The 14201-nt window shown below is 35.6% G+C and overlaps 1 protein-coding gene across 5 annotated transcripts in view; it reads left to right on the forward strand.

Annotated features, from left to right (window-relative positions):
- The window catches only part of LOC118188716 (Na(+)/H(+) exchanger protein 7-like), a 329360-nt gene that overhangs the window by 214090 nt on the left and 101069 nt on the right, over positions 1–14201 (forward strand). For all 5 annotated transcript variants that reach the window (XM_085814914.1, XM_085814916.1, XM_085814918.1 and 2 more), the window contains 3 exons: positions 512–582; positions 8158–8269; positions 13843–13924. In XM_085814914.1, the coding sequence (XP_085671040.1) occupies positions 512–582; positions 8158–8269; positions 13843–13924 (265 nt within the window). The remainder of the gene's footprint in view (positions 1–511; positions 583–8157; positions 8270–13842; positions 13925–14201) is intronic.

The following is a 14201-nucleotide window of genomic DNA, read 5'->3' on the forward strand; positions in this document are numbered from 1 at the left end:
ATAATAATAATGTTTTCATATACATTCCATAGTACCGTGGGATCAAATACGTAAAGCGCATATAAAGAGCGAAGCTCTCTCGAGTATCTCTCCGAATTCAGCTCTGTAGGCTGTCGTTTACTGGGATTTCTTTTTCCAGCTGTTTGTGTGTTTCCGAAACTGTTAAGTCCCACTTTCGCTAGTTTTAACAGGATTAACTTGCACCTTTTAATTTTAGCTAAAATTGATAATATTAACAGTTTTCACACATTTTCTCACATTCAATCTAACAATGCGTGACCACTATTTCAAGTGTATTCCTTTTAATCTCTTTCATGCATTTGTCAGTTCTGTCTATTTTTAAGTGCATTACAGGATTATTCCTTTAAAATTAAAGGTTGTTTCTATGGTTATCAACTTTCATTGATAAGAAATTTTTTTCTTGAAAATCTCGCTCGCTTGAATGATGAAAATTGCATTCAGATAAACGCACCTTTTAACTAATAAAAATTTTATTTCCTTTCCAATCCAGATGCAGTCACTATTGTTCTGTATATGATGATGGTTGGATTTTCGAAAGCGGAGTATATAACAGCAGAGCAAGTACGTATATGCAGTTCGAATTTTGAAATGTTATATTCTCTCAGCCATAGAAATTTAATGCAAATGCATGTTTCACGTTCAACATTTCAAGCAGAAAACAAAAATACATTCCTAATTTTTTTTATTAACGTATTATAAATTTGTCATTTTTACTTCCTTCTACGAAGGAAAGGAATTACTGTAATTTCGAAAAATTTCGGGTATCATTTTTGAAAGAAAATATTCATTTTGATTGCTGCCGTATCCATCTGAACGATTTTTTTGCGTGACATTTGCACTCATGGGCAAAATAAAGGGCTCTTAATTCCAAAACGGATAGTAAAATGGATTCAAAAGAGATTTTTTTTCGTGACGTACTCTGTATCTACGCAAGTGCCGCGCATAATTCAAACACCTATGTGTACCGAGCATAGCTCAAAGACGATTAGTCATAGAACATTTGAATTTTGTGTATGGGCTTGCTATAATATCTAACTGTGTATCTTTCTTTTTTATTGCAATCGGCCTCACCAAACACATATATGTGTATGTATATATATATATATATATATATATATACAAGTATATATATTGTATTCAATATATATATGCAAGTATATATATTGTTGCGTACGTATGAGTTCGAATAGATTGAATGCACACAGAATTGATGATAGTTTGATAAAATTTATTTTACCAAAAGGATGCTTTACTGCTCTTCTCAGTATTATAAAGCATAATCAGTTGTTAGACGTAACTACTAAGAGCATTAAACACAACGGAATGCAAAGCGCACATAAATACTGAAGCATTCTCTGTTATGCCAATACTCCGAATTCAGCTATGAACTAAAAACTGAGAAACTGGGCCTCTTTTATACAGTTCCCCTGCCCCCGAGAAATCTGTAGTACCTTCCACTTCTCAAAATTATTGGAATGCAAATGAGGGTCGGGTATGAGAGCAATAACAGATAAGGATCTTTTATATTTACACAATCGCAGTACGAATTATATGTACACAGGGATTGCACCAAAATGTTGAGAAATAGACGCCAGGTTTGGTGATTTTTGGTGATGTCTTTCCAAATTTGGTGACAAAACATAGTCGCCAAAACGGTTGACAGCTTGGCGATATCTCACTAATTTACCTAGATGGCTATTTCCCTCAATGTTAAATAGATTTTCCTTCCCTTGTAATCTTAAGTTTCCGGAAAGACCTTCGTCTTCTCTTCGTATCATTCAACAAATTCATGTTAATACAAAAAAAAAAAAAAAAAAAAAAAAAAAAAAAAAACTAAAATTTCATTTATAATTACACTAACATTATTTATCTCTACATATAATAAAAGAAAAAGTCTGTTTCTGTGTGTGTGTGTGTGTGTCTTTCGTTTGCGCTGCGCGTAAGCTAATAGACTCATGGCTACGAAATTTCGTACATAGATGCATCTAGACAACAGCCAGTGCACCTCAAAGCGATTTTTTCGAAATTCGAATTCGAATTTTTTTTATTTTATGTTTTGTGACGAAATCGCGTCATTTTGAGACATAATGGGCTATAGGAAAGCGAGATTTTACCCTACACACTCCATTTTCCCATCGTCATGAAACGTAGGCACTTAGCTATTTTACGAACTTAAAATAAATTTCGTGTTTCAATAAATCGATTGAATATGAATTTATTTAACAAAAGGGAGCTTAACACCTTTTCAAAGGGATTTTTTCTAAAAAAGTTTATTTTTTAAAATGTACAGTTTATTTTTCTTTCATTTTTGGACACGTTAAACTTTCATCCTTGCGACTGCTTTTACAAAAACAATTTTGGAAAAATGATAATATTTTTTATTTTTAAAAAATGTTTTAAATGAAGCTTCCGAGTACACTTCTCACATCTCACGTCTTTAAAAATGTGATTTTGGCAACAATTTTCTTTTCTTATTGTTGTTGATAGATTTTTGATGAAATCGCATCATTTTGAATAGTTTCATTCTTTTAGAAATATGGGTTTGGCAACAATTTTTCATCGTATTTCCTATGTCACTGTTTTTAAGAGATTGACATATTTCATTGTCATTTATATATATATATATATAATACATTTTTTTTTTTTGATAAAATTGTTCTGCAGAGTAAAATTCTGCGCGGAATTTTATGTTTTTTAAGTTGCTTGTTTCACTGTTTGTAAGATACTGAACAGTTTTGCATGATTTTTTTTTTCTTCAACGGAAAGTTGGTTAATTTTTTTATTAGGATAATTAATATTTGTATTAAGGAATATAGCTTATTTCATTGTAATTTTTTTCTCTTGAAAATATAAGATAAAATATCATTAATTATACTTTGCTTTTCAGAATTTTTGGTGTTTTGTATACTTTTATGTTATGTATTGCTCATTTCACTGTTTTTAAGATATTGAAAAGTTTGAGTGATTTTTTTTAGGAAATAAAGTTCTTAACCTCCTTTATACCATTTGAGTTCTTAAGATTTTGCAAAGGGAAGTTGTTAATTTATTTATTAGGATAATTAATATTTGTATTAAGGGATATTGCTTATTTCATTGTAATTTTGTTATACTTAATAACTGTTTTTTTTATGAAGTTGCTCTGTAGAGTAAAATTCTACGCAGTTTTTAAATTTAACGTTTGGTGTTTCCTTCAGCCATTTTTCCGGTACATTTAAAAGCCAGAAGAAGGCTGGCAGCGAAGCTTCTAGTATATAAATACAAAGTACGTTATATTGGCTCTTTCCAAGAATTGCACTTCCCGGGCAGTACAGTCACTGACGGCAAGGCATACCTGTGGCATATCAATGCAATACTAAACAAATTTCTTAAAACAAATCAAATACTAAACCAACAAATAAATGCGCGAATTTACAAATTTACATACGAATAGGACCATGGTCATAGTATTCTATTTACATTATAAATTCTATGGGGACTATGTAAGATGACCATAGTAAGGGATTAGCATATCTTGATGAACGACTTTAGTCTTAGAATCCAAACTACGACGTCTTTTAGCCTGTTTAGGACTGTGTAAGCACCATCCCAAGATTGACTGTAGATTAGGAAAGGAGTCCTCTTCGCCAAATCCGATTCCACAACGACCTTGTCACCTTCGTTGAACCGATGTCCTAAAGCTCACGGTGTTGTTTGGGTTTTGACGATGCTGCGTAGCTTGCAAAGCTTTTTAATTACAGCTGAACTAAAATTTCTTCCTTGATCGGAATGTAACTGAAAAGGCACTCCGCACCTGGAAATCAAATGCTATGTCAATGCCATCGTGACAGCCCCTTGATCAAGCATAGGATACGCTTTAGGCCACTTTAGGAAGTACTCAATGGCATTGAGGAATTTGTTGCCATCAGTAGTTCGTGGCAGAGGTCTCAGGATGTCAAAAGCGAGGAGTTCAAAAGACGCTTCTACATTTTAACTTCGTAGCTTTCTTCGGATGTGTTTCTTCGATACTTTACCACCCGCACAACCATCGCAAAATTGGCAGCATTTTTACACGGCAGGCGTTGCATTACTGCTGTAGAAGCGCTAACTCTTATGCATAGTCTTCATTATTTCGAAGTGGCCGCCTGTCTTCCTGCTGTATAGTTATTGAAGAACATCCGGGATATGGGAATTTGTAAGTATCATCTGTCAACGGAAAGTTTTTCCATTATCCCATTCGAACTTCCAGTACAAGATGCCGTTTAGAATATTGAATTAGTCCTAGAGAGCTCGATATTCCTTTGCCGGAGACTACAAATTGAAATTCCTGTGAGGCATGTTTCCTATTTCAAGACTCTATTAAGGGTTTAATATCGTTATCTTCCAAGTGGTGTTTTATGGCTTTCTCCGTCCATGCGTGTGGGTCTGCAAGGTTGAATTTGTAACTTGACATACAATCGGATTAACCAGCTCTTATTTCGCTTCGAGCCTAGAACAATATCAGCAGCTTTTTCGACAGGGTCTTGTAGACAGGTCGTTGACGTTTCCGTATGATGATCCTTTCCTATGACGGATAGTTATGTCATATTCTTGCAGTCTCTGTATAAATCCGGCTATTTGGGCTTCGGTATTCTTGAAACTTAAAGGCAAGGTCAACAACGCATGATCTGTACGGAGCAGATATTTTCAGCCGCAGAAATAATTTCAGAAATGTTCTACGGATTTAATTATGGCGAGCATCTCTTTTCTGGTGACACAGCAATTCCTCTCCGGTTCCGGTAGGCACTTGCTCTAGTATTTTATACAATTTGTTTCTTGGAACAAAACAGCATTGACACTCTTATTGCACGTATTCGCGTCAGGAATAAGTGGTTTGTCGCTCTCAGGATACATCAGGATTATCGGAGATGACAACGCCTCCTTCCATTTGTTAAATGCATCCTCACATTCTTTGGTCCAAAAGAACTATTACCTACTCTCTGTCAGTTTTTGAAGGGATCTTACGATGAAAGGAAAGTCCTTCAAAAATCTGTTTCAGTTGGTGCAAAGGTCCAGGAAACTTCTCAACTGATGGACATTTTTGGTGCGTCTCCAGTTTTTAACTGCTGACACTTTCTCTGGATCTGAACACACACCTTCGACAGAGAAGACATATCCAAGTCACTTCTTGTCTGAACAATTTACATTTGGCAGGACTTTACTATAGTTGGGTTGTTTCAATTTCTGAATGATATTGCTAATGTTTTCCAAAGGATCTTGAAAACTCTTTCCGACGATGATTGTCATCCAGCTATAATAGACAGGCTTCTTGGGTAAGACCTCCGAGCGCAGTCTCCTTGAGGCGTTCAAATGTTGCAGGAGTATTTTATATCCGTCTGATCTCCGTCATCAGGGAATATTTCCACCTGCCAGTACCCAGTCTTTGAACTCAGCTTCGAGAGCCTCTTGCTTCCAGAAACAGTGCCCAGAATGTAGTCCATCCTAGGAAGAAGGTAGCTGACTTTCTTGATGGCGTTGTTCAACCGATCATAGTATAAGGTAGTTTCTCTCTCTTTCCAGCATGCCTTCATTGTGTAATGGTAGTACACTGTCCGCGTATTCAAGAGGTCTAGGTTCGAGTCCCGGCGAAGGCATTGCTCGCATTTCATGTTTCCGACTACAAATAGTTTACTGACTCTACAGTGGCGCCCGAACTAAAAGTTGGTGGACAATAATTCGTCACCGCCAGAATATGGTGATTGGTCCCCTAATTTCCAGTCGCCCTTTAAAAGGGGGAATATATAAGGTATTTTCTTCGTCCTTCCACCATGCGTTCGGGGCGTAAGAGTTACAGATTCCACTCTCGGGCATTCCTCATTTTTCATGTATCCTACTACAAAATAACCTAATGACTCTAAAATAGTCAACCGAAAATCTAATCGAACCATGCTTTCTTTCGGAAAAGGGCGATAGGAGAGGCCCAAGGACTTGCTGAAGGCTACATAACATCATTTTTTTGCAAGTCCTTCGGACATTTTCTGACTTCTTCTGTTTAGCAATCAGTAGACGTCTTATATGTTGCTTGATTGATGGATGATCCCCTGTATCAACTGCATATTGTATCAAACTCTTTCGATCTACGGTCAGAAGATGAGCTGGGAAAACAGTTTGAGATTCTTTAATGACGTTCTACAGCACTCTTCTCTTTGTCTCTTATGTGCATTCTGCAATAACTCCGATTTTAGACTCTCTGAAAATACAGACTCTGATGGACTACTGGTTCGTATAACCCAGGTTATTGGCAACCACTTCGCAATTCCTAATATCTCCTGACTTATCACTAATGTTAGCAAATCTCATCGGGATGACGCTCCTGCATAGGTTCACAAGTGCTAAAGATTCTGGTACTCGTTTCGAGTGCAGGTAATAAAAACCCTCTTCTTTCTAGTACTATGCTATCGTCTTGAGCTATTATTTGGTGGATGGATTTAACTACTTCGTCTTTAATTTCCAACGGGCTTATATCTTCAGAGGCAGAATGCAGTTATTTTTAAAATCCAAGAAAAAGTTGTGTTTCCGTAGAAATTCTAATCCGAGAACTCAAGAGTCTCGGATTAGACTGTTAAGTTAATGTTACATTTGCTACATACGCCGTATGAGGATAGGCGCCATCCATCCATGTCGATTTTGTCCAGGTGTGATCTTAACGTTTACTTTAGTCTTTGTTGATCTTCTTCCCGAACAGTCTGGAGAGTAATGCAGGGTGGTGGAGGTGTTTACCTTCCAAATTTTGAACCAAATCGTTTCAGATGATGGTAACATTGGCTCCTGTTCCGATATTCATATTGCAAAGAACTGCATTTATTTGTCCCATGCTGAAGAGTCCATCACTGCCGCCACCGCCATTCACTGCGGAAATATGTAGAACTTTAAAATGAAGCTTATCATTATAAGGCAACCTCCGTCCCGCCAAGATGGCCACTAATTAGTTACTCTCTTTCTTGCTGGGGTGTTCTACAGTTTCTTAATATGTGGCCTTCAGCACCGCAGCTGCAAATCTTTGTCACTCCTATTCCATCTCAAGGCACTGACTTGCCTGGTTAAATCATCTAGACGAGCAGGCGGTTGATCCGCTAGCTCCTGTACTAGAGAGCTATGATTTCATAGCATTAGGAGACATCATCATCGTCGGAAGGAGTTTTGAAGAGCATCTATGAAATCTTAAACAGGTGCTTGAGAAACTGAAAGAAGCGTATCTTAAATTGAGCCCCGCTAAATGTAAACTATTCAGACAGGAAGTGACTTACATTGGACATGTCATCTCTGCCGAAGGTATATATACGAATTCAGGAAAAACGTCAGCAATTAAAAGCTGAGAACGCCCCAAAAATGCCCTGGGACGAAATTTCCTGGAACTTTGCACCTACTATAGGTGATTTCTGAAGGACTTTCTTCCATTGCAAGGCCCCATTACAAGCTGATAGAGAGCGAACAAACGTTCTTGTGGCCAAACGAATGTGAGGGTGCATTTAACAAACGGAAAGAGTCTTTAACATCTGCTGCAATCCTGACGTATCCCTAGGTCTAGAAAGCATTTATTCTCTACAGCGATGCAAGGGATGACGTGCAAAAGTTGTGCCAATCTTATAATGCCTGTACTGGTCGGAAATAACCTAAGAAACGCAGCTGGAGGAGGCTGCAATATTGCAATGTAGGAGCGTGTTATTGGGATTACAAAATAAAAAATACATAAATAGTTTTCATAAAATAGTTTTTTATTTCAAACTTATAAAATAAATTATCATGCTGCAACAAAAGATTAAACAATTCGTTTTAAAATTCATATTCAGTTTTATATCCCAAATAATAAAAGCTTGAGCTCTGAAATAACGGAAATCATGTAATCGAATTGCACTGACAAAAGTATAAGCCATTGTCTAAGTTTCTCAAGAGCGTCTCATAGTTTTATTATTCATGATGTAAAATTATAGATGAATTTTGTAAAGATAAGTACTTAATCTCTTTCTCCCATTAAACTATATGATAAATTCTTTTTTTACCTTCTAGTTCATTAAGGACTTTTTAAATTTTAAATAAAACCTTTTTTTAATAAAAAAAACTTTAAAAATTCACGTTCGGAATGACCTGATTCGTAAACTAAATTTAGCACACTCTTTCCAGGTCGCCCTGGGTATCGCCGCTTTCCTTTGCGTCAGTTTGGGCGGTCTGGCCATCGGTATCTTGATGGGTATCGTAACCGCCCTGATCACCAAACATACCGAAGATGTAAGAGGTAAGTAACTTGAAGTATTTTCCTAGGAGAATGCTTTTCTTGTGATTAAACCTTTATCTGTTCTTAAATCTCAAGAAAATAATGTGTTTCGGAAGAAAAATGATAATATATTTCCCTATAATCTCTGATAATAACTTAGGCTTTCAAAAATCGTATTTGTATTTCAACTAAAACTTCAGAAAAAAAGAAATAGGTGAAAAAATTCCATGGTATGTTAGTGACGCTATTTTGCTGAGCAAAATATTTGCTATTTTGTTCAAGTTGTTCCCTAAATGACAAATTATGAATTTCTTGACTACTGATTTCGTAAACATTAGGCAGGGTGCCAAGAGAATGCCAAATAGTCCCCAGGAAATCGAGATTTAGCAGTACATGACGTTTTATTCAAATGTTTTAACCTACAGACAATACATTAATGATCTGAAACATCCGAAAGATAGAATTCGTCATGCTTATTATCATATTGATCCTAAGGTCGCTGAAAATATTTTATTGGAATAAGAGCTGTGAATTCTGTGTACCGTAAAACGATCGGAAAAAGTTTTAATCAGGTGATGTAAAATTTAACTCATAGTCTGGACTTGTGGAGTAATTTGCAGAAGTATTGTTTTAAAGTATCTAGAAAAATTTCATCTACTCAAACGATCCTTTATTAAGGGACCTAATTTTATTCTTTTGGTGCTTGAGACTACTAAATTGAAAACAACTCAGGTAGACGTCAAGTAAATGTAGTTAATTAACTTTAATATACAATATAATACGGTTACATTCCGCAGTCTGAAAAACACATTTCAGCTCAAAGGGACTTGTTTTCAGCAAAACAGGCACTGTGATCTTTTCAGAAAAATTTAAAGATTTACGGAAAGTGGACCTGAAAACTAGATTCCTTCCACAACCAATTTTTATAATCACTAATTTTTATGAGTAAGCACAAAAAACCTAGTTTGGCGTAGATTTTTATGTATCATTCATACATTAGCCAAACTAAAAGAACATTAAGATTTCGCGTCAAGAAACGTAAATCTTATGCTCGAAAAGGAAAATAAAAGAAACTTCCATAGATAATCATAACCGGACACTTTATTACAAATGTGACTTAAATTTTGCAAACAATATTCCACGGCGAGAGATAGTGGTGCAATCCCCATCTTGGTGTCGGGGTGCCCACTGAGTCCCTACGCATGCGATTTTTAGCCTTGACGGCACGTATTGTCTCTGTTTTGGTTCACTGTGAATCTTTAAAATATGTGCGGCAATAGAAAATCCAGCCACTTGTGAAGTGCAATCAGTGATTAGATTTTTGTTTACCAAAAAACTGAGACCAGCAGAAATTTATCAGGAAATTCGTACGGTGTATCGAAACGACGTAATGAGTGAAGCCGTAGCGAAACAATCGCGCATCATGTTTAAAAATGGGCTAAAAACTTTTCACGAGGAAACACGAAGTGGCCGGCCGTTTATTCTGAACTCGTAGAGAAAATCGATGAAAAGATTCACGAAATCCACAACTTTACAATTTCAGAGATCTCACTAGAGTTTCCTCAAATTTCACGAACTTTGTTGTTTGATGTTGTGACGCAAGATCTAGGCTATCACAAGTTTTGTGCCAAAACTCTTGTGCATGGTAGCAGTGGCAGCAACCTTGACATTTCTCGAGGCGCACCACAAATAGTCAATTACTTCTCGATCGTGTCGTAACAGGAGACAAGACTGGATAAAGTGTCACTTGTGAGACACTTGAGTGTGCCTGGCTTGCAACACAGCGCTTCGACGATGAGGAGGAACTGCATATAGGCGTCCGTGCATGGTTCATGTCTCAGGCGGCAACATTCTATGTCGATGGAATTAACAAGCTCATGTACCGTTATGATAAGTGTCGTAATTTATGTGGAGATTATGTAGAAAAATAGCTGAATAATTTGCCTTTCAAATGTAAGTAATAAAAAATGTTTACTTTCATTTGTTATTTTTTATTCTAAAACGTAAATTACTTTCTGAATAGCCTACGTATTTCAAACGTGGCAATAAAGTATCTGCCTAAAATGTTCCTGCAAAACATAGAAGTATAATAAATGCATATCTGACTATTTCTTACTTCCCAATTAAATCGAACTATACAAAAATCATCCTTATGCCTAAACCAGCTAAAAATATATATGCCACATTACAAGGTATTTCTCCCGCCTTCATAGCATGCCTTCGTGGTGTGATAATCTGCACGCTGGGCGCGTATTCCGTGGTTCCATTCCCGACGAAGGCGTTGCTCATTTTTCATCTTTCCTGCTTCCAAAATTCCTAATGTCTCTACAACATATGATATATATATAAACAAATCAAGCTTTTACTGAGCTTAGGAAAACTTTTGAATAAATTATTTTTATATAATGCTTCACTATTTAGAACTACTGTCACCTGAATACTTTGGCTTAGGAAAAATCTATCTGTTACGAAACAACTAGAATGACATGAAGAGTTTGCTGGTGCATCGCTGTATAATTGAAGAAATATTGCCTTACTCATACTAGATGTGGCGAAAGCTTTCAATCATATCTGGCATGAGAGTCTAATTCACAAATCAATACAGATGAATTCCGATTGCGAAATTATTCTTTTAATTATGTCTTTCCTCAACCAATAAACTGTGTCTTTCCTCTCAAACAGAGCATTTAGTGTTATTATTGGCAGGGCGTGCTCGGACTGGAGAGAAATCAGGGCTGGAGTCCCAGGAGCTCAGGTTTAGACTCTATCCTCTATTTGTCCTACATGACTGAGTTTTTATAATAAAATAATATAATAATATTAGAAACCCAAATTACTTCATGGACTGTTACGCCGATGACATCGCAATAGCAGTTAAGTTGTCTAATGCAAAACGTACAACCTGAAACTATAAGATTTAATTCAAGACATTGAAAATTGATGCGCAAAATGGAGAGTTTCTGACAACGCTAAGATATCACAGCTTTTAACTATTCGTAAAACGTACATTAAAATATTACTAACGAAAATTTTGTTTCTTTCTACTAAACCATTCCGAAGTAGGTAGACCTAAATTCCTTGGTGTTTATCTTAAAAATAAATTGATTTCGAATATCATATTAATAACATTAGAAAAAAAGCTACCAAAATCATTAACTGCCTATTTCCCATTATTGGTAGATTTTTCAGAATTAGATCTGAAGAGCCGCTTAATTCCTATTTCCATAGTGCGCAATGGGGCCAAGTTCCGTATATGCTTTGCCATCGTGGGCAACTGTTAACAAAAATAATTTAGCAGATACAAAACAGATATCTTCGATCAAATGTATCTACTAAAAATTCTATCAAACTTCAGCAGATACAAAACAAATGTCTTCATATTGTTTTGCAATGTCTCTCGCTACTTTGTCTATGATAAAATGTCGAGCTACCTAGTGAAGTAAGTAGCGACTCATCGCTGAGTTCAAGTATTTACAACGTAGACTCGAGAAGGGCTAAAATACCCTTTTATTCACACAAAGAAATGTTAACAGATGGGCCCTTCTCAGGCTTACAGGAAAGCTTCCACACGAGCTTTCAAATCAGGATAAGAAACTAATTTAATACTAACTAAAATAGATTTAGCCGAAGCTAGACACAAATATCTAACGTGGTTGGCCCTTAATTTAAAACACTGGCGATTATCAACAGGTACGTACAAGACGGCCGAGCGTAATAGATTCAAGAACGAAGTCGCCAGAAGGCAAACACGCGCGACTAAGGACTCCTAAGCTCTCTCTTTCGAAGTAAGTTGAACATCCTTTAAATACTAACTCATTTGCATTCATCGCGATTCTAAAAACTTATTCTGGTAGGGAGTTGTAAGTGGGAAAGAAGAACTGAAAAGAAAGGGTTCCAAAATTAAAAATAACTGTTATAAAATTAGCATACACCTTAAAAAATAACTACAAACTTTTATGAGAAAACCTCCACAACACTATAATATTGCTTTTACAAGAAACTACTACTTTAGAGACTTCAGTTTGTTTGAATATGAAATACTCCGTTATATTTGCCTTTATTGTTAGTCTGAAACTTGATCAGAATACTAAGTTATGGTGGGAAAAGAATTGAAAGAAAGAAAAAGTACCGAACATCACAGAGTTATTAGAATTTCTAAAGGATCACGCGAGGACATTAAACGCTTCTATAATATCAGTGATGTCTAAACGAAATCAGCCAAAGGTTTCTTCAATGGTTTCATGTGTGACTGAGAAACGTGCTTTAATTTATAAACTGTGTAATGTGGAGTGGCCGTCTTGAAAAAGCTTCTTTACCATTTTCTCAGAAAGTAAAAGTATTGTTGTTTGTATATATTATGTATTGTTTCTATCATTATTTGGAAAACATATTAAGACTTAACATTCCAGCTAATGCCCCTGTCCAGATTGTGTCTTTAACTCACGAATTTGTTTTGGCTCTAAAAACCAAGAGAAAAAAGCGTTCTCTTACTTTCGAACTTTTGTCAGTTTCTCACTGCGAATTTACAGTTGATGTTTCCCACGTGTGACTCACCTTTAAATTGCATAATAAATTCGATTCAATTTTGAAAAATGTTTTTTACCCCTGAAGAAGAGAGACTTGTCTCTGATCGCTGTCGAAATCAAAAGTATAATTCAAAATGTACGCTAAACTAAGACTGCCTTATTTTCCCGCTGAATGAACATGGACGTGTGTCTCTTCTATTTGAAAATGACCAATGCAGTTATAATCATTCACTTAAAATTGGAAATTCCTTGTCCTCATTTCCTAACAGCTACGATGTATAATCGTGACAAAATCAAGGAACCTACATTATTCGGCAACATAGTCTGTCATAAATTTGATAGAATTATGCAGTTCTTTGTACAGTGAGCTTTGATTTAGTGACCACTTCCCTAAGACGACCTCTGAAAACGGCAAGTGTGTCTGAGAATACAGATTTCGATATTGAACATCATCTTTCTGAAGCGAGCCCCTTAGCAGGAGATCAAAATCATCTGGAACGGTAGATGGTCGTCTTAGAGAGATTTTACTAAATGTGTTAATTTTATTCACATAGCACATGTTTCCTGGAAACGAAGAGCTGAGAAGGGATAAAACACATTTACCAAAAGGCTAATTATTAGTTAAACGAAACTAAATCATTCATGATATCAGAGCTAAATACGTAAAATGAAAATCTTGAGAAAGTTTTCCTTCATGTTTACAGAATGCGTCTAAATTGGTTCATTTCTGCGTAAAGTATTTTAAAAGATGAGGCGTATATGTCTTATAGAATTTCTAAAATGCTAATTTACAGTTCTAAGTTGTTTGATTTTAGAACATGATTGTATTATCCTATAAATATTAGATGAAATTTCCATAGATTTAGAAAACAGAGAAAAAATATTTTTCATAATAATGCAGTACGGAAGCAGTCATCTTTGAATGCCTCTTTGCTACACAGCGAAAATGTGATGTCAAAATGGTTTACTAAGACGTTGTTTCTCATTTAAAATCAAAACATTTTTTGATATACAGTGTTTTTTTTTTTTCAATTTAATTTCTCTTTTTTATTAATTTATTTTTTTCAGTGGTAGAGCCTCTTGCCATGTTAGGAGTTGCCTACCTATCCTATCTGCTGGCGGAAATGGTTCATTTCTCAGGAATTATCAGGTAATCTGCATTTGCTTCTGAATTAAGTTTATGATCAGCTATAGGATCACCCAATCAAAATTTGAATTTAAAATTTAAAGCCATTTTTTCATATAAATAAACTAGGTGCTTGCGCGGCTAACCATCGAGAATGGTTATTGTAAAAAAGGAAATTTATTTGATGATTTTAAAAGTCTAGCTAGTCTCATTTCATAAAAAAATTAACATTTCTAATTACATATCTCATGATTTAAATGCATTTTTATTTAAATCAATCAGATTACATAGTAAAAAATTC

Source organism: Stegodyphus dumicola, chromosome 4, assembly GCF_044657685.1.
Source record: "Stegodyphus dumicola isolate Sdum_Otavi_A_Nest chromosome 4, ASM4465768v1".
In the NCBI taxonomy this organism is placed as follows: domain Eukaryota; kingdom Metazoa; phylum Arthropoda; class Arachnida; order Araneae; family Eresidae; genus Stegodyphus; species Stegodyphus dumicola.